Source organism: Crocodylus siamensis, chromosome 15, assembly GCF_052110815.1.
Source record: "Crocodylus siamensis isolate JL-2025a chromosome 15, ASM5211081v1, whole genome shotgun sequence".
Classification (NCBI taxonomy): domain Eukaryota; kingdom Metazoa; phylum Chordata; order Crocodylia; family Crocodylidae; genus Crocodylus; species Crocodylus siamensis.
In genome coordinates, this window is record NC_143409.1 from 32210383 (window position 1) to 32232258 (window position 21876).

Here is a 21876-nt window from a genome sequence, read left to right on the forward strand (position 1 = left end):
AGAATTGTCTCTTTCCGCAATTAAGTATTTATTTTATAGTTATGGTATCAGAAGGCTCAGCCTGCTCCAACTTTCTGAGCCAGAGAGCAGTCCTTGAAACCTGGTTTCTCATTTTACAGCAACAAGGCAGCTTATTTTCATGAACAATTGCTAGTAACTCACAAAATTCACTTCAGGTATAAAAATGACAAAGAAAGCACTTCCTTAAGTAATAGGAAAACCATCCAACACACATTTTATGGAAAGCAGAGTTTGCTTGCAGGCATTATAAATAAAAGAGTACCTGTGTAGTGCTCATTGCCTTGAGCAGCACAAGTCAACAGCTGGGCCATTGATGAACCAACAGCTTTGGACGTGCTTCCTAGGTCTTGAGCACATTTTTCAAGCTGTGAAAACATTCAGAGGACAGATTTCTTTATTTATGCTACATTGCTGCAATTTTTCCTTCTAAGCCTAATGGAAAGATTTTTCTCCAAGCAACTAGCATTATTAAGTAGCCTTGCACTACTCAACCCTAGGACTTGACTAGCATGCATTCAATGTCCAGGCCGAATGAAATGGAAGTACCAAACAGCATGCACATGGGAAGGAAATCAGGGCTTCAAAACTGAGTTTTGATAGTTTGAACAACTGTTATTTTACAGTTTCATTCTCAAAGTACAAGATTAAAAATTAAATCAAATATTGATTCTCTTTCCTGTTCTTTTTAATTGCAATGGCTAGAAGAAAAGGATTTAAAAAAAATCCCTATAACCTAATTTCTTTCTTGGCCCTTAAAGTAGGACCTTCTCCACTATGTGGTTTCTGCCCAGAGCAGGGGTGGTCAAACCCCCTGCCTGTGGGCTACATCAGGCCTCTGGAGCTGTGTAAGCCAGCTTGCAAGGCTCCCTATGGATCCTGTTGGGAGCCTTGCAGGCTGCAGACCTACATGCTAGATCACGTGTGCAAGGTGGAGGTGGGGCTGGCAGGGACAGTGCAGAGCCCCTGCAGCCTGGTTCCAGCCAGACAGAATGCTTGCACTGCTCCTGTGTGCCAGGATCGGACCCCCTGGTCTCTACAATGCCCCTGCCTGGCCCCTGTACACAAGGACTGCACTCCATTCAGGTGGAGGTGGTGATCCCAGTGTATGGGGGCAGCACAGGGTCCAATCCACTCCTGCCCCATTTATCTGGCCTGCCAGCTAAAAATGTAAGCACCAGAATAGTCTTTTTTTTGGCATAACGATCATTCATGGTGTTGAAGACAGATTTTGAAAGGGCACTTACATACACTGCTGTTGAAATGAACATTAGATGACTAATTTCACCAACACAACCTCAGAATGTTGAATTTTAGCAGATAAGTCATGGGACATATTTCCTAAATGCAAGGCAGACCAAGCCTCTGCTTTACCACTAGTTACCGTTTCTCCTGGGAGTGGTTTTAACTGTCCATCAACAGCTGCCATCTTTGCATCTTGCAGTTCACTTTTGAGTGTCTGGACTGTATTCAAAGCAGAATCAATTTCCATTGGACCACATGCTTCGTGAGCCTATCCAGAAAATAGATCCTCAGAAACTGTTATCATCATTAAACAGCCTTCCTACTTTCAAAAATGGGGACATGTATCTGCACTGGGACACAACCTAGACAGATTATGAAACCTCCATTCCTTTAAATCAGACAAACATTTGATTGAGGGATGATCCTGCCTCAAGTACTGTGTTGAATTGGAGCTCCTCTTATAGTCCTTTTGAGTCTTTTTCTACTATTTTACAACTGTCCCAAGCCACAGAAGGGAATGAGATCCATTTTGCACTGTTGAGTTTCAGTTTCCAGTTACTGTCTCATAACAACTTGGGGTACGTCTAAGTAGCAATCTAAAGGGTATGCTTGTAGATCTTGCACACATTGGTAAGCTAGTGGTAAGCTTAGGGACTCATAGCAGCATTCCTGTGACAACACAGAGCTCACTAATGGGCTAGTGGGCCACGTATTTATTCAGGGTTTCAAGCCCTTACTGAATCTGCTGATGCCACAGCTACACTTATTGTATCCATTCTGTGTCTATACAAACTGCAATCGGACCGTTGAGACTGCAGCATACATATAAAATTAGATTGAAAAGAAGGCAGCAATAAACCAAGAACTGCAAATGGCATTTCTAGCTACACACAAGCTTCAGTAAACCACATCTTATAAAATACAATGAAACTCTAGCTGAACAGCAAAATTTACCCACCTTTTGGGAGGCAGTTCTTAACTCAGCTAAGCTGGTTGCAAGGTTCTTGGCACACTGACTTAGCTGCATTGCTGCAGCTTGGTCAGTCACTGTGGGTACTGCAGCTTTGGCTGATGCCACCATCTTACTTCCTGGCTATTTTGGGATTAGCAAAGAATGTGATTGATCAGTTCATGCCCATACACTTACATAAGTGCATCAAACATTAAAATAGGCCTATTACGAAAGAAGATTTAAGTGCATCAAACATTAAAATAGACCTATTACGAAAGAAGAATTAAGGAACTGAAATTTTTAACTGTGTTTTTTTAGGCTAGCAAATCATTAGAACCAATATCAATGTATATAGTACACCGACACTAGCCTCTGCCCCATCCCCATCTCACCCCCAATTTCTTTAATAATGTTTAGCCTTGTCATAATCCTAAACAGCAATATCTCTGCAGTAGGAACAAACTTTGTTCTAGTCATTTTTCTAGTGCAACAGGTACCAATGTCTGACTGAGACCTCTGAGAGCTCCCATACTATAAACAATTTAATTAGAGAACTTTCAATATTAATTTAGTAGATTACCATTCCTTGTGCTTGTTTGCTCAAACAAGCCTGGACAGCATACATGCCAAATTTATTTCAATATTTCTGAATACTTAAATTTTCCCTTAAAATACTAGTAAATGGGAACAAATAATTTAGGTAAACCATCACAAGTAGTAGTGTTAGCACACCTTGCTTACCATGGTATCCATGAATAGAAGCAGATGGATTGTCCCAATAATTTCAGGGGGAACTTCCAAACTCTATGCCCTGCCCTACCACCCTCCTTGACCCTTTCTTTTAAAGCTGGCTGGAGCAAGCATAGGGTGACTGCTTGAAATTTTGGTTCTGCCCAAAACTTTGATCAAGACCTTGGGATCTTGAACAGACACCTGAAAAATGTATATTGTACCTCCCCCATAAAGCCCTGAGAACTCTTGCTAAAATACTGTGACTATTAGCAGTAAGGAATTATAAAGATTCCTCATGGTAAATATTTCTCAAATTAAATTTCTTCTCCCAGTGGGTCACAATCAATGAATAAATATATAGATCTCACTGTCATTCTACTGTTACAGCTATGCTTTTCAATGCACATGTGAAGAGTATTCAAAACCAGGACAGAAAATGCTCTTGAGACAATCTGCAGAGTTTATTTGATGTTATTTACCTGAAGGAAGTTCTGGCTGGAATTTATCAGAGCAAGCTGAGCACTGAGATCTTCTGCCTGTGCTTGACTCCCCCTCACTCCCTGTACCAACTGAGGAATGTGGTCAGCAACGTTCTGGAGGAGGTTCACAGGGAAGGAAGTTTTAATGGGAAATTAAGCAAATGCAGTACCAAACAAGCCTCAAATTGCTGGAGAAAAGACCTATGGTTTTTATCAAGTATAATACCACCGAAATTTCCCATAAATCATTTTAGTCTCTATAGATTTTAGTGAGTACAAGTCTGGAAATTTCTTACAGTACATGGAGGATTCAGCCTTGCCACAGAATTATATGGATTAGCTTGAAGATTCTATATCACGGATAAAACTTTTCTATAAAAATAGTCAGGATACACATTTTTAATTACACATTTTTTTTATTTGCATAATACAATTATTGTTATAGACTCCAAATTGCTCATGTTAATAACTTGAGTATCTCAAGAATCTCTCTTCCTTCAAGGAAATTCCAGTTTCTCAAACTTTGGTATCTCATCTTATTTTTCTTTGACTTTGATTGATAAATGTTTAAAGCATAGTTGTGATATTCTGAACATGCATGTCGTTAAAATATTATTCATATTCCTGTCCAAGTATAAACTCATGTGCTTATGACTCATCTTCTGTACATTTTTCTAGAATACTTTCCTCAAGTATTAATTTTTTTTCCTGAAGTACAGAAGCAGATTTTCAATTTCCTATTTGCTGCATAATAAATCAGTGTCAAGACCAAATTAGAATGAACCGCAATCACAGTGCTTCTGCATTTGTATTGAGAATGTATCAGCCTACAAGACATCTCTTTGATATACTCTGCCTCTGCAGATATGTTCAAGCTCTTTTATTTGTTCACCATTCTTTCAAGAGCAGGAGTGCGAGAGGTAATACACTTAATAGCGAAGTGGTAAGTCTTAATGCCTTTTTTCCTAGAAGCTTTGATTTGCTTAGTGGTTGCATTCTTGATTTCTGCAGTTTCTCCAAGTAGAAGAATATGTCATTTTGCACTCAATTTGGCTTTTATTTCCCTAAAAGCCTTGAAACAACATTGTTCAGAAGGAGAAAGTAAGCTCCTAGCTGCAGGTAAAACTAAAGTACTTGTCAATGAGATAACCTGCATCACAGCCTACAATGAAACAAATCTGAGGGTGTCTCTGTGTTCATATCTAAGCTCTACGCTGCCTGCAGCCTACTAGTTAGTAAATTAAGAATAACATGACACATCACCATGCTAATTTCACAGGCTCGTTCAGAAAAGGAACTTAAGGACAAAATAGCATGTCAGTCAAATAAGAGAACCACGTAGATAGTGTGGGGATACATGAAGTAATGGTTTTAGCTCATTACAAGGCCAGCCCCAACTACTTTAAAATCATGTGACAGGGGACCATGTTAAGGCCGGGTCTCAACATCAGCCCACCCACCTGTCTGTGTGGGAGAGTCCACCCAATCTTGCCTGCCACAACTTATTGTTTGATAACTGGTGTAAAATGCAGGAGACTGCTCATTTTAATGCCCTGATGCCAGGGGGCATTGCGCATAGCTCTGTACCACCCCTATACTCTGTCCCATGCCTTGCAGATGGCATCGTAAGTAGATCATAACTCTGGCCTGAGGCCAGGTTAGCTCTGCCCCTGGCTGGGCTTCTCCCATTCTACTCATGCACTCTGCCCCCTTTCACAGGGTCTCTTACACAGCACCCCTCACTGGGCCACTCTCAACCTGCCCTGCTCCACTTGAGCAACCCCCTGGGCCATTAGGCTTACCTACTCTCATGCTGGTCGGTGCACGGGCAGCACCTTTGGGTCGCTTGGCTTCCCTACTGTACGAGGCACTGACCTTATGCCCTGCCCTGTGTTCAAGTGCCTCTCTCTAGGCGTGCCTGCCTCCCCCACCACCACTGTCTGTCCCCACTCATAATAACCCACTGAGTAGTGAGGGCTGGGGTTATAAGGTGCTCTTACCTGCCTTTCACTAGGGAGGCAACTGGCCTGGCAATTCTGGGGAACTACCCCGCCATAGGTAGTCCTACCAGACCATCCTTCCCCAGCAGGGTGCAGTTTTCAGTCATACCCAGGACCAGGAGCCTCCTGCCACCCCTCATAGCTCCTGCCCTTACTTCCAAGATGTTCCAAGCAGCAGCTCAGCTGGGTGTTGTTATTCCAGCTGTCAGCAGCAGGCTGCTCTCAAACCTTAAAGTGGCAGGCACTGAAGGTGCCCTGCCATAAGGATACTAGTCAGAAATATCATTACGTCACCTCCTTCCAATTTCACAACATTTATGATGATCACAGACCTTTACAGATGTGTATAAAAAGTGACTCTGTTCAAGCCATTTATGGGCTAGATTACAGTAGGTATGAACACATGTCAGTGTAGGTCTCTTGCATCTTAGCCCCATTGTCAGTCTCTAATTTGACATGAAGTTAAGTACCTAACAAGTCCCAATATAAAAGCAAGAGTTGACAGCCACTCGCGACAATTCCTTCCACTCGCAAGATCGATTCAAACATTTCACCTGCATATCACTGTCCTATATGGTGGACAAAAGTTTGTTGGCATAGTCTGCACACAGTGAACATACAGGTACTGTGATGAGCATGGTCTTCTTGATAAAGGTGCATGATATAAACGTTAATTACTATTAGTGGTAGAAGATCTGTACTTCTGCTGCACAGTGCTTTGGGGGTACAGCTGACCAGCACTAGCCACTGAACAGGAACTTTCTTGGACCTAATTCCACTGGCCAGCATCAAACATCTTCTCTTTCTCCAGTAAAAATATGATGACCTTAAAAGTTTACGAGGTAAGAACTAATTAAGCTGCAGAAGCTTTGTACTTATACCTTAAGCATTATACTATTCATGCCTGCCTACTCCAAAGCAATTGTCCTTTGGCAGCTCTCATAAAGGACACAGACTGGGAAGGTGATCCAATCAGTCAGAGTTTATACAACAAACTGCTTGTGAAGAATTCTTCTCAGGGAACCAATGTTAAGGCCCTGGGAGTGGTGTGAGATGCACGGGTGCAAGCCCATTGTGCCCCTGCACCCTGAGCAACCCCCAGCAACCGCAGAGCACCCTGGCAATGCCCAGCACTGCTGGAGGTAAGCCGGGCCCGTGGTGGGAGGGACAGAGCCCAGCTGCGGGGCAGCCGAGTGGAGCTGAGGAGGGCCTCGCCCTGCTCCTACTTGCCCCAGCACCCCAGGGAGAGAGAAGAGTGGGGAGAGGGTACTTACCAGTCCTTCTCCAGAAGATCAGGGTCCCCCAAACCCCTGGGTAGGGCTCCCCTTGACAGGGAGTAGCACAGTGCCGGTGGCGGGCCCACTGTGCATGCATGGAGTTTAAAAGGGTCTGCTAACTGGAAAAAAACCTCAGTTTGGCCCCGGGAGCAGTGTGAGATGCACGGGTGCAAGCCCGTCGCGCTCCTGCAACCTAAGGCCCCCCCAGCAACCGTGAAGCACTCCGCTGACCCCCAGCACTGCCGGAGGTAAGCAGGGCCAGTGGTGGGAGGGACATAGCCCAGCCCAGTCTGCGGGTCCCACCCCCCCGGGCTCTTCAGAGGCCTCCACCCAGATGGAGCCCCTGGCTCTCAGCTGCAGGGGTTGCCTGACACTTTTTTAGGCTCTGGGGTCTGGGAGCATGGCCACCTTCCCTTGTGGGGTCTGCTGCCTTTTGCGGTCTCTGGCGCACCAGCTGGAGGAGCTCCAGGCCGCAGTCCGGAGACCGTGTGCCATCAGGGATGGTGAGTGGGAGATAGACTCCTACTGCCAGACCCTTCACCCCCTGGAGACAGAGGGCAGACCACGGTCACCTTCCAGGACAAGGGAGGGCCCAGGCACCTCCCATTCTGTCCAGCCAGAGGGCTGGACCAAGGTGGCCAGGGGCCCCAAGGCCCACCGCACCAAGGTCCCCACCTGCTGGAGGTTTGCGACAGGTATGAACCTCTTGCAGCTGCAGCAGAGTCTGCTAAGCTGCCAGCTCCTGCAGGCAACACAGGCTCAACTGTAGCTACCGCCCCCACTCTTCCTAAGACAAAACGCAAAATGTCTGTCATGAGAGACTCCATCCTGAGGGGGACTGAGGGGACAATCTGCCACCCCGACCCCTGCGTCCAGGAAATCTGCTGCTTCCCGGGAGCCGGTATCTGAGACATTGTGGAGAAGATCCCTAAGCTCCTCTGGCCCACTGACCGCTACCTTTGCTCCTTACCCATGTGGGAACAAATGACACGGCCCGGAGCAATCCTAGCTGGGTCATGAAGCACTACAGGGATTTGGGAGCGGAGCTTAATGGGTTGGGGACGCAGGTGGTGTTTTCCTTGATCCTCCCAATTTCAGGCTACGGGCTAGGAGGGAAAGGAGGATCAAGGTACTGAACCAAAGACTGCAGCACTGGTGTCATCAGGAAGGCTTTTGCTTCCATGACCACAGCCCGCTCTTTGGTGAGAGAGGCAGTGAGCCGCTGGAAAGATACGGCCTCCACCCCTCTCCCCTGGGAGACTGGCTGGCCTGGGCAAGAGCAAAGGGACACTTGTGTGCCTGTACACAAATGCCAGGAGCTTGGGGAATAAACAGGAGGAACTTGTCATAGGGATATCGCAGACCTGGTAGGACTCCACCCATGACCGGGCCACAGGTATAGATGGCTATACTGTGTACAGGAAAGATCGAGTGGACAAAAGGGGTGGAGGTGTAGCTCTCTACGTCAAGGAAAGGTACGCATTCCTGCAAGCCAACACTGCCACCCAGGGTGGGCGACTGGAGACCCTCTGGGTTAAAATCCATAGGGAACAAGGCACAGGGGACACAATGGTGGGAGTCTACTACAGACCCCCTACCCAGGATCAAGACCTTGACCAGGAGTTCACCAGGAAATTGGGTAAGGCTGCACGGTCCCGGTGCATGGTTGTCATGGGAGACTTCAACTACCCAGACATCTCAAGGGAAGAGTGCTCAGCCAAACCTGAGCAGTCGCAAAGCTTCCTCTCGTGCGTGGATGACAGCTATCTGACACAAGAAGTCTACAGGCCAATGAGAGGCAAAGCGCTGCTCGACCTGGTACTGGCAATGGGGGACAACTTAATCAGCAACCTAATGATCGAAGGGAAGCTCGATGACAGTGCCCACGAGCTGATCACCTTCACCATCTGGCATAAAGCTGGCAAGTCAGTCAGCAACACAGAAGTCCTCGACTTCAGGAAAGCTGACTTTGACAAGCTCAGGAGGCTTGTCAGTGAGGCCCTAAGGGACCATGGCCCCAGGGGGAGGGGAGTTTAGGATAAGTGGTTGCTCCTCAAGGAAGCAATCCTGGATGCACAAGCTAAGTCTATCCCATCTCTGAGGAAAGGCAGCAAAAGGGGACAGCAGCCCCCTTGGCTCTGCAGGGAACTTGTGGACCTCCTGTGTCTAAAAAGAAAAACCTACAAAGGATGGAGGACTCCACCTCTAAGGAGGAATATTCTTAACAGACTGGCCAATGGCAGCATCCTGAGGGATAGCTAGCATGGGTTTGTTGCGGGTAGGTCTTGCTTGACCAATCTTATTTCCTTTTATGACCAGGTGACCTATCACCTGGAAAAGGGAGAAGAGATTGATCTCATATATCTTGACTTTAAAAAAGCCTTTGATCCGGTATCCCAGGATCACCCCTTGGCAAAACTGGCCAACTGTGGCCTCGGCTTCACCACAATCCGCTGGCTGAGAAATTGGCTCTGTGGTCAGACCCAGAGGGTGGTGGTTGACGGAAGTCAATCATCGTGGTGCCCTGTGACCAGTGGGGTCCCTCACGGCTCTGTCCTTGGGCCAACACTATTCAACACCTTCGTTAATGATGTGGACATTGATATCATTGGACATTGGAAGCGGACTGGCCAAGTCTGCCAATGGCATTAAACTCTGGGGTAAAGCATCCACACCTGAGGATAGGAAGGTGATCCAGGCTGACCTTGACAGGCTCAGGAAATGGGTGGACGAGAACCTGATGGGGTTGAACACCAAAAAATGCAAGGTTCTCCACCTTGGAAGGAAAAACCTGCAGCATGTCTATAGGCTCAGCAGTGCTATGCTGACTAGCACTATGGACGAGAAGGACTTGGGGGTCAGGACTGACCACAAGATGAACAAGAGCCTGCAATGTGATGCTGCAGCCAGTAAAGCGAGCAAAACACTGGCTTGCATCCATGGATGCTTCTCAAGCAAATCCCAGGACATCATTCTTCCGTACTCAGCCTTGGTGAGGCCACAGCTGGAGTACTGCATCCAGTTTTGGGCTCCACAATACAAAAAAGGATGTGGAGAAGCTTGAGAGGGTGCAGAGGAGAGCCATGCGCATTATCAGAGGTCAGGAAAACGACCTTATGATGAGAGGCTGAGAGCTATGGGGCTCTTTAGCCTGGAAAAGCGTAGGCTCAGGGGTGATCTGGTGGCTACCTATAAGTTTATCGGGGTGCTCACCAGGATCTGGGGGAATGTCTGTTCACCAGAGCACCTCAAGGGACCACAAGATCCTTTATTTCTCCACATCCTTGTAAGGTCACAAACTCCTTTATGACTGTTTCAGGCTGGACATAAGGAAGAATTTCTTTACTGTCCGAGCCCCCAAGGTTTGGAACAGACTGTCACTAGAGGTGGTCCAAGCACCTACTTTGAACACCTTCAAGAGACATTTGGATATTTGTGTTGCTGGGATCCTATGATCCCTGCTGACTTTCTGTCCCTTGGGCAGGGGGGCTAGACTCAGTGATCCTCCGGGGTCCCTTCCAGCCCTAATGTTTATGAAATCTATAAGGTAACGCTCTAGTAATACAGCTAAACTTCCAAGTCTAACAGCTTTGTGCCCAAATTCTCTGTTAAGTTCTGTTGGCGGGGTATACTGCTGCTTTTTCTGCAGCAAATGCCCAAGGAAAGAAGCTGCATTTGTGGGAGGTTTATATGTTAGAGGTACTTGTGGAAGTCTTTACACAAATATTGCCAGAGCATTTGTAAAGGGCAAACTGGTGCTTAGCAGAATATTTCCAAGTTCTCTGTACTAACTTACAGTTAACAGGTGCTAACTAACTGCATGCAGTAAATAAAAGGATTTTTATGGATAGCTACAATGCTAGTACAGCTATAGAAATCCAACCAGATGCTTTGGCATCAGATAACACAAATCTTAAATATCCCCCTCCAAAGGGAGGGAGTGACTAAATTAGAGGAGATTAATTTTAGCTTCCTCAGAGTTAACTTCATTAAAAAAAGTGACACAGTTTATAGATTATCTGGCAACTGCTAGTTTCTTCTACCACAAAATATTACCTTGCAGCTCTGGACAAGTTGCTGGTGTGCTGCTGTATTTTTGTTGGAAACAGCTGCATTCTGAGAAGCTGCAATTGTCTGAGTAGCAGCAGCGGCAGCTTGTTTTGCTGCAATCTTTGGAGGATAAAAACAAATGGTTAAAAGACTTTCCTGAATAAAACTTGAGTAATGTATAGAAAGCAACAGTCAAGATGGATAGCAATGCATTTCACAACAGAACTAAATTAGACATTACTTTTTCTTGACTTACTTTGCTGTACAGAACTCATTGTCATTTTTCACTGAAGATGAAAACTGAAACAATCATTGCAATCAATCTTCAACGTGCTAATAACAAATGATAAACCACCTGACACCATTAAGATTTGAAATGGTTCCTTTTTCACATGATTAGTCTTTCATCACAAAACTTACCTGAAATTCCAAAGAGCTATACCTAAAACATCCTATGACAATGATAGGCTGCTGAATGTAAATGTAAAGACCACAATAATCTAAAGCATTAGAAGTAAGTTACACTTGTCTGTGCAACTTCAGGAATCCTTTAAGAAAAGCCTCATCCCTCACATCTAAAGTATTTTAATTGAAGTACAGGTGAAGTAGTAAAAACTTGGTTGGCTCTGTATGTAAATTTAACTACAAGGGCTTTGAATTCAACTACATTCAGTACAGAACAATCATGTATCAAATATATCAGGGAATCTGGTAAGGTCAACTGGCTTCAGATTTGAAGGAGAATTTGCCTCAAAGTTTTAAACTACTGTATGCAACGTAGTAAACAAGCTCTCCAGTTTAACCTAGAAGATGTGTCATTTGCAACTAGACCTCTGAATATTTTGCTAAATGTCATAAAGACTTGGCAAAAGCAAATTCATCTGTCACAAAGAGATCAGCCTGATGGAGTGCAGCCACTTCCAGTGTGTTAAATTTAGAAGGGATCAGGAAACAAGAAGCAGTAACCCACTGTGCTAGATCAGCAGCCCTAAGAACAATATCCTGAGTATACTTTAAACAGACTTCTTCACAGGAGCAAAGACCCAAATTTACTGAAGCTGATCAGGGCCAAAAGGTAGGAAACCTAAGGTGGTGATCATGAGGACAGAATGAATAGATCAGTTCAGGTGGGTCTAAAATATTCAGGAAGGGCCAGAATTCAAACATCTAATGTGTGTGTCTCTCTCAAAAACAAAATACAGCAGCTTGCCAAGTACATTCCAATACAGCACATTATTCTCAACACCATTCTCTAATCAACCCACAAATTAAAGACATTCATTCCAGAGATAAAAGCTTATTGGTTCACCCTTGACTGTTACTAGCACAGATTTCCCTTATTAGTACATCAATAAAATGTTTTTAGAGCAAAACAAAACCTTAGTTTCTACAAGAGTTTCTTATGCTGTAGCTACACATTTGGGAATGCAATGTGGCGTCAGAATGAATTACTCAAGATTCTCTTGTTTTACATTGATACAACGGTTTCAATACCGTACGCTTTCAGAAGATGGCTACCTGCTAAGATCTTCCTGTTGGTTTCATCACAAAGCACTGAAACATTTTTGGGTTACTGTAAAAACATAATTGAAATAAGGAGACGGAGGAGGCTCTTTATCAATTTGTTCTCCATTAAATTTGGAAATAATGACTTATCTAACATACCAGAGAATGCTGAAATTATCTTAAATGTACAGCAAACTGCCTTTTCTCCTTTGCAGTACCACTGGCTACTATGTAGTATTTTCATTTTTGGTTTTGCGTCTACTATACTTAACCTAATGGTCGGTCACCTCACCAAATTCTGTCTGAATTAAATGTCAATATAGAAGTCTCCTTTTGACAGATCTCTAACCTGTTTGTCTCTGACAGCTAAGCTGCTGCCTGTTATTGGAAGAAAGACGCATGTATATATACTCATGCCCTCAAATTTCTGGAAGAGAACTTTCACATTGTATGAGCCAACTGTAGCTCATTTGTTATGCTCAACTTCATATTTTATCTATTGTAGGCATTTTTAATAGCTGAAAAGCACCCAGAAATACTGATTTTTCTTTGCAATGGACTGTAAGCACCTTTTTAGGCCATCACATCCAGTTCCCTGCATTCACAGACAACCACAAGGACGTGTTCTCCAGTTCTTCTCACACACTGCAGCCCCAGAATGCCTGCTTAAAAAAGTGCTTGCTGAAAAAAATGAGCAAAACAGAGTACACAATAGAGCTTAAGTCTGACCTCCAATCTGTTGACAATTTTCTTCTTGATGGCATTCTGGGCAGCTGCATTTGTTGCAACTCGCAGCCCCTCTGCTGCTTCTCTCAGTCTCTGCTGTTGATCTTCATTTTCAGGATTTGCTGCAGCTCCCTATAAAGAGGTTAAAAAAAATAAATAAATATTCAGAATAGGCTCACATATAGATTTTAAAGGCACTACGGTTTAAATTTCTATCAAGCTCTATCAGATCAGTCTATGTTTGCTATTTAATTGCTTTACTTTAATATGAATTAAAGATAGTTTAAATATAGACACATTTTAGGTAGAAAATGTATCACTGGTGTTATCTATTGCTTAACAAGTTGAACACTGTGAAAAAGACAGGAATACTTGGGTTCATCACCTACAGCAGTGAGCCAACTTACTTCCATTATTCCTCCCCCACACGCTGTCAATGTAGAATATTTGACTTCTGGGAAATGTTTACTTCTGTTGGATAATTTCAGGTTAAAACTCCATGTAGACTGGGAAATTACTGTTTTGTAAATTGCTTACAATTTTCTCTAAAATGATATAGTGTTTATATAAATATACTGTTTAAAGTTAACTTTTACATTTCCAGTTTAACAAGAGTTATAATCTGATTCTCAAATTATAGAAGCAGGACTTAAATTTGACAGTTCCTATTTAAGGTAGGAACACATATAGATAGGTAAATCAATGGCATTCACATCTGAGATGCCACCGATAAACATGAGAATAGTTTAGGAATCTGAATAAATGATGAACTAAAATCTGATTGTACTGAACTTTTATTATAAGTTCCCAACTAAGTTGTCAAATGAAAAATAAGTAGTTATAAGCTGATCAGTTCTGGCTTTGCTACGTAACAATTTATATTTACAGAAGAGCAATAAGGCAAAAACACTACTCAGGTTAATACAGTTATGAAAAAATTAGGTTAATATTTAGTGCTTTTTGGGTTCTTCAGTTCACTGTTTCCTGGTATGTACCTTTGCAGCTTCCACCATGCGGGCTGTAGAATCTGCCAGAAGTTTAGCTGCAGCTAGAAGTTTCTTGGAGTTGTCCATGTCAATCTCAGCTTCAGCATCTGACCGCATGGCATTGACAAGATCAGAAGTAGCTTGAGCGAGGACCCTGGCCTGTCGCACCATTTCCCCTACGATATTAGCATGGCAAGTTAATATCCTTCTGCCTTCTGTCTCAATTTCAGTTTCAAAGACCACCCCAAAAGAAGAGAAAATAATAAAAACCAATGTCCTGTTTTTTGTTTTTTTTTAAATGAGAGAGTGCATAAGATAACGGTTCATTGCTTAGGACAGTGGTGCTCAACCCCTTCCCCAATACGGCACTGGTGTGGGTGTGGTGGGCACTAACTGGCAATGTGGAGGATGGTGGGGGTCAGTCCAGCAGCAACCCAGCCCCAGAGGGCCCATAAGAGTGGGTGGCCCAGTTCCAACCCCCTTGCGGGAGGAGGGTGCATGGCCTGGCTCTATAGAGAAAGGGAGTGTGGCTTGGCCCCATGGGGGGAACTGGCCTGAACCCAGGACAGTGTGGGAAGGGGGTGACAGCTTGGCCCTGCAGAGGGAAGGGGAATGGCTGGTCCCCAAACAGCCCCACAGGGGGAAAAGCCCCAACCTAGATGCAGGGGAGGGGGCATGACCCAGCTGTGACTGGCAGTGTAGGGTTTGGGAATCTGGTGGGGTGGGGAGTGACTGTATTAGTGGCCACTGTTTCCGCACCATCAAATTTCCTGCACCATGGGGAGCCCCATGGGTCAGATGTGATGGCTCTGTGGGTTGCATTCAGCCCACAGGACAAAGGTTGAGCATCCCTGGCTTAGAAGATTTAGAAAGAAACCTCTGCAGTTGGATAACAACAGAACTAATCAAGGAAGTAATAAGAAATACAGGGTATGGAAAATAATTGGCTTTCTTGCTTCTCCCTGAATAGACCTGAATAGAATAATTGAATATTTCAGGAAGAAGTAACTCAGCATCCATTCATTTAAAATTTAAGGTTTCATTTTGAAAAAGGGTATACATTTGTAAGTCACATTAATACATTAAGCTTACTTATTTACCATGGTCAAGCACAGATGTGTTTCTGAAGTCCATCAACCATTTTTAGAACAAATTCACTTTACATGTATAACTGCTACTTCACCTAACTCAAACTGAATCCATCATAGCTTTGCAATTAACTGTTCAGCCTTTTTTCCCCACCAAAGGTTATCCAAGTAGGCAGCAAGAGTTTAGTTCAAAGGCAAAGTGGCATTTAAGGGGTCTCAACTGTATGTGGTTCAAAATAGCTTTGACATGCAAAAAGACATTCCAATACTTCCCACACAGCAATACAGGTATCTGTGATACTGTGGGAAGTTAACAAAGTTTATAAACAAGTACTTCTTAGCCTATTCCCCCTACCCCATGCCACATCAAGAACAGTTGACTGAATACAGGACTTCCTAGAAACCTGTACAGATGTTTCCTAATTTGTCATTTTTGTAGTAAAAACCTAACACAGTAAGCAGGGTGGCTGACATTGCATTTGACATAAGCCATTTTTACAGCCATTACAGCCTTGCTGTAATATCATCAAAGGAAAGAGCGAAAATCAAAGGAAGAACAAAAATACTTATCTATTATTTGAATAATTACAAGACGCAACTTTTTTGCTAACCCAAACACTTAGAAGTTTGCCCATTGGATCAAGAGTTCAACAAGCCGTCATTACGAAGCTGATGAACACCTCAAGCTGTTTGGGTCTCAGTATTCTATACTGAAAAACTTAGCAAAGCTCCACAATCACATGGCTGTCAATATTAACACTACCTGATGGCTTGACTGTAGTGATATGGACTACGAGTCAAAATGCCAGATACAAAATAGTTTACACACAGATAATTCATACACATGGTATATACATACAAGAAAGAACATTTTGGTTGACGCATCTTAGTTTCTTTTGCAGGGTGCTCAATTAAAGAATTAGAACACTGTAGTGCAGTTCCCAATTTGAGGATTGGAGTGCTTAGTAATCAATATTTTTGCGATTCTTGATATCATCTCAGCAAACACCCCATCACTCATCAACTTTAATCAAGAACTTTCTTCCTTACATTGAAGCCACCAAATTTGCCAAACCTACCTTATTCACACTTTTTTTAATATCCAAGTATAACACGATTGATAGAACTAGGTCTAGAAAAAACTCAAACCTCCGAAATACTGATGTCATTCTTACACCTAATATCACTATGACTATAATGGGGGAAAGATTACTGATTTCACACAGTGCATATAACAATGACCATAAAACAGTCATAGTGTAATGAAATATTTTCAGTTGCCTCAGTTTGTGTGAATATATTACACAAACAGAAGGGGAAAAAAACCAGGTAAACATGAGTCCAGAACCACAAACTTTCATATGGAATAAGAGTCCTGTGCTTCAAATATTAAGCTGTTTTAATCCTTTTATTAGCCAGCTAGATTTCAAATTGATGCTTTCCTTTTAATTATATTAAGACACCTTATAAGGCTCTTTACTTAGAATACTTTTGTTTCAACTAATTTATTTTATATTTCTGTAAACAGAGAGCATTGTTAAGTTCATTACACTATCAAACGTTAGGTCTCCAGACCTAGATGGTTTCATGGGCCATGATCTTTCAAAAAAGCTCACAATTTGAAAAACACACAATGTAAAGGGTTAAAATGTCATAAAAATCAAGTATACAATAGAAACAAAATTCTTGCCCTGGGCTATAGGCAGGTAAATACATTTTAGGGAACATAGCACTGGTAAAGACTAAAATAGCTAACTTATTGTTTAATAGTAGGCTGTTGTTAGATTTAGAGATATACAACTACTATATATCCTCATAATGTGGAGTAGCTCAATTCAGCCAGACCCTCCCTTAACTGGCCCATCATATGTTTCGTTTCATCAGGCCTGATATTAGCTATGCCAGCAGAGCCCTCTACGTAACCGTTCTGTCACTTAGAAAACCCCTAAACATGTACTTATGGGTGTTTTGTCTATTTTATATTTTTGTTTGAACAGCTGATAAGGAGGCACTATCATACACCTTAAGAAGAATTTCTGACTTGCATTACTTAACATGCATATATGTCTTCTCAGGAGGACACCTGAGTCAAACTATCCCAAAAGAAACAGAATGAAGGTAAAGCAGCTCACCAGCATCTCCCATTGAACTGAAGATACTTTCAGTCACACACATGATGGTATCTGTTGCCTGGTCATAGCGTCCAATGGGTTCTCCCCTGCTGGCAAACTGGCGGACATGCTGCAAGAGGTCATTCAGGGCCTGGCTGACTACATTGGCTGCTGCGCTGACCTGCTTCAGCAACTCAGAGTCATCTGTGGCAGCCTGGCAGGCTCTGACACAATTCTCCACTGAACGATCCACCAGTTTCCCAGCCTCAATCAGTTGTTCCTGGCACACAGGGGAGCTGATGGTGGGACTCACAACCTACGTTACAAGAGAACACAAGTTTTAAGAAAAGGTTTAATAGGCAGAAAGTTACCAAGTAACCAGTGACACATTCATCTCCTCGGTGCTCAAGATAGTGTATTTTACGTACCATTCTCCTATGGAAAATATGCTTGGGTCACTATACCACGTGAGCTACAATGAGTTTATCATACTGAACCAACTCTGTGTATGTTCAAGGTAGTTGTTTCTATTAGTAGCAGATTATGTGTAGTGTATTTCAGTTCAGCACATGGGAATCCAGATACATAGAAGCTGTCATTAGATTTGCACTCCCTGACAATGGCCCACCATAGTAGAAGATGTACAGCTATCTGCTTTTATAAGAAAAAGCAACCAAAGCTGAGTAATTAATATTGTTCACTCTGGCCATAAAGGAGTTAAAAATGCCCTAGCCTCTTTTCTGTCAATATTTATTTGGACAACAGAACAAATAGAGAAACAGGGAGGATGGTTCTGAAGGACAGGTGGGTCCCAAAGTCTTGCAAGATAGCATACTTATTCTGAACAACCCTATATCTTAGAATTTCATATGGAGAACGATTACTACCATATATTAACTGCCATCTTATATGGATGTTTTAATTGAAACTGGCATTGGAAAGTCTCCTAATGCCAGTCATTATTTTGATAGAGCCAAGAACAACTCTTGGATGAAAACATTCAAAATAGTATGCCAGGAAGTACAAGACAAAATGACAAGATAAGCAACCAATGAATGTCCACTAATAAAGCGCCAGATAATACAATTTAGGCATCTCAAGTAAGCTACTGGCAAAGGGAGTAAACTGCGCGTGTAATTTCCCCAGCAGAAAAAAAAGGTGCCATGGAGTGCCTCATGCCTCCATAAATAAATTCAGAAGCAGTAAGAACATTAAGTCTAATTAATGACAGCTCATACTTATTTGCTACAGAAGGCCCCTGAAACCAAAGCAATAAAGTAGAAAATATTGAAAATTTAATACAAGAATTGGTTTTTCATTTTATTATAATCCTCTTGGATGTTTTACAATAGCTGGATACTCATTTTCCAGCTGCAATTAACCCTAAGGAAGCCAAACCTGCTGATGTCAAAACAGGTACTCAGAATATACAAATACGAAACATTTAAGATTTAAAACTAAAATTTCCCAGGGGCAAGTGGAGCATAGCAGCACCATTGCAGATGTACTTTGTTTGGGTCTGCACTCATCTATGCAATGCCCAGATCATGTCTCAGTACTCAGCCCAAATGATGTTCCCACAGGAACCATAAATTTGGCCAGATACGCTTAAGTCTCTGACCACAAACTTGGCTTGAATTTCAATTTAATGAAAAATTTCAGGTGAATACATCTTGGATATAGGCTTTGATGAGCATTTCACACAGTTTCACAGGCAAGCCGTGTTTCTCAGCATATTTTCATCAACAGCAGTAAATCTCAAGCATTTTTCCTGAGGAACGATGGCAGCATTTCATATTCTCTAAACTGACTTTTGATGTGCAGTTACCTAACTAGTAATCAAACTAGAAACAGATTAATTAGAAATCATTATCATACCAATACATTAGAGCAGTAATTCCCAGTCTTGCAACCCAATTCCAGCTTGAGCTGATGGATGCAACTGGATTTTGGGGTTTTTTGGGGTTTTTTTGTTTGTTTTTTTTACAGTTTTATTTTTTAAATACAAAAATTAGAAAATTAGAAACACAAAAACTAGAAATACATTTATGTAAACAATACCTGTTAACCTGAACCATGTACATATCATAAATGCATTTTAATGTGGCTTATGAGCCTACTCAGAAGTGCCATGACCACTGGTTCAGAAGCTCTGCACTAGTGATCCCACCTACTGGGAGATTCTGCAAAAGGGGAATATAAATGAAAGAAGACACTAAGAACAGTCCAGCTGAGTGTGCACATATAAGGCCATGTGTTTGCTGTGGCACAAATAGCGGCAGCACATATTTGTGCTGCTGCTTCATGTCCCAGGGCATGCTCCTGCACATGTACTCTGGCACATGCCAAATGGTCCTGGGTGGGGTAGGGAAGGTGGGGCCAGCAGCCTGGGGCAGCAGCAGTGCTGATATGGCTGAATGGAACCTTTCTGGCAAGCCAGGACAGCCAGGCTCTGTTTCTGGTGGTGTGCGCTGCTACCATGTGCACCATACTGCTATTTTTTTGTGACCACGATCGTCCCATGTCAAATTAGCATTGAAACAAACATGTGCACGTGTGCTGCGGTGAGGTGCCACAAACCAAGAACAGCTTTGAGGTGCCACAAACCACATGTAAATGTTGTTCTGGATGTACCCTAACAGTCCTTTTAATCACTGCCATAGTGTGCTGTATTGTGCAATGCTCACAAGTAGCAGTGATAAATGGGGGTGAAGAGAGTATTGAGTTCCTTAGCTATTCTGAGGGTGAAACTCAGGCTATCTGGGCAGAGCTTCATCTTCTGGCAAAAGCTCTATTTGGTGTGTGCACACATGCATGTGATGCAGTGCTGAGTGCTTTTAATAGGGCCTGGCACTGTGTCACATGCATTTGTATAAACAGCTAAATGTGTTTCTGCACCGAGAAAATGGTGGCAGTGCACTTTTGAACTAAAACACATTGAAGGTGTTTTAGTTTCAAAGCACATTGCCACCGCTTTCTTAGCACTGATGTGCATTTCGCCATTTATACAAATGTATGCAACAGAGCAGGGTGCACCAGCTGGCGTGCTTAGCAAACTCAATCGAGTCTGCTCTGACGCACTGGATTTCCAGCATGTTGGAGCAAATGTATGTGTATAAATGCCCTATCACCCTATTAAGCTTGCTTAATAATTGTTTTCCAACTATTCAAGTTGGTCTAATAAAAGATATCCGATTCACCCAAAGAACCTTGTCTGCCTATCACCCTAGGTATTCACCAAGAGGGAACTGGCTCCTACCCTGGGGGTCTTTAAGAGGAGGCTTGATGCCTACCTACCTGGGATCATTTGAGCCCAGTTTTTTCTCCTGCCCAGGCAGGCAGTCAGACTTGAAGATCTACAGGGTCCCTCCCGACCCTACTTCTATGATTCCATGATTTTAGCATTGCATTTGGAGTATTAGGAGAAAGCAATAGGACTGGGAACACACTGTGGGGAATGCACTGTAATGGCTGTCCCTTCCCTGCCCAACCTTCATTAACATTGTTAAACTTACCTTGGCACAAGCCACAAGCTGAGAAGTGGAGAGTGCACATTGTGTGGCAGCAGCAATAACCCTGTTCTGCAGGACTGTATCCTCGGCAACTTGAGCCACATTCTTAGCTTTCAGTACCAACATGGCAGCAGCATTTGCAACAGCTTTGGCAAGACTCATCAGTACATCCTAGCAAAAGAAAGGGTAAAATTGGTTTTGGGTAAAACAAATCATTGCCACTGATATTTGGATTAGTTAACATTAAACTCAAATGTCCTGATTTTAAGATGACTTAAAGCAGCTCTCATTTACAAAGTCAAACTGTGACAGACAATTAATGAAACATTGCTATTATCCAAAAAAGTTCTACTCTTTACAAGAGGACAGGCTGGGACAGGGGAGGTGATGGGGGAAGCAGGGACAGGGGGACATATGGCTTTATGGCCTGTAAGAGATTACTGAACTAAGTCATCAAATTGCCATTTGGAAGTGGTTAGATTTATGGTGAAAAAATACAACATAAGAACAAAATATATTGAAATGTTATTTAAGAGCTGCATTCTCAATTTTAACACACAGGACTATATTACTCAAAGAATACACAGTTAACTACTAGGCATACCTGCTCAAAACTACCTATTTACTGGTTAAGTGGTACAGAGTAGTTACATCTAGTACCCAAGGGAAGGATGAAGACTTCAACCAAAAACTGTAGCTCAGTTTCTTCCACTATACTAAATCCCAAGTACCATATTAATTTGAATACAAGACAAGGTTTTTTCTCCCACTTGCCATGGGGAAAAAAGCCTATCTCTAAACTGCTGCCAAAAAATGCATGAGCTCAGCAATAGAAACCAACTATGAATAGGTTAATACAGTCCATCTGAATAAGATGTACGGTACTGCCCATTAAGCACAATTCCCTTCACCACTTACTCTTGGTCATGGTGAGTCACTACACTGCAAACATTTTGGTGACTTCTTCACTCTCATAGCAGAGCTGTGCCTTTTTTTTTCTCAGTTTTCAATTATTTTTGTTTCTTCACCAGTCTTAAATGCCTGGCAAACATCACCAAACGGCCCCAAACAGTTCACCCAGAATCCCTCTGTCACCCCCTAAGATTAGTGCACATGATTAGCGTGGCCCTGCCTTCCATGAGTTGCAGGTAGGCCCAGCTGGTTTAATACTTGCAATGCTATACTTCAGAAGAC

General features: G+C 42.9%; 1 protein-coding gene across 13 annotated transcripts in view; it reads right to left on the reverse strand.

Moving 5' to 3' along the window:
- The window catches only part of TLN2 (talin 2), a 383956-nt gene that overhangs the window by 123071 nt on the left and 239009 nt on the right, over nucleotides 1-21876 (reverse strand). For all 13 annotated transcript variants that reach the window (XM_090029605.1, XM_090029610.1, XM_090029613.1 and 10 more), the window contains 9 exons: nucleotides 20686-20853; nucleotides 17192-17486; nucleotides 13981-14147; nucleotides 12989-13117; nucleotides 10760-10873; nucleotides 3427-3540; nucleotides 2222-2356; nucleotides 1403-1531; nucleotides 284-386 (listed from right to left, as the gene is read on the reverse strand). In XM_090029605.1, the coding sequence (XP_089885731.1) occupies nucleotides 284-386; nucleotides 1403-1531; nucleotides 2222-2356; nucleotides 3427-3540; nucleotides 10760-10873; nucleotides 12989-13117; nucleotides 13981-14147; nucleotides 17192-17486; nucleotides 20686-20853 (1354 nt within the window). The remainder of the gene's footprint in view (nucleotides 1-283; nucleotides 387-1402; nucleotides 1532-2221; nucleotides 2357-3426; nucleotides 3541-10759; nucleotides 10874-12988; nucleotides 13118-13980; nucleotides 14148-17191; nucleotides 17487-20685; nucleotides 20854-21876) is intronic.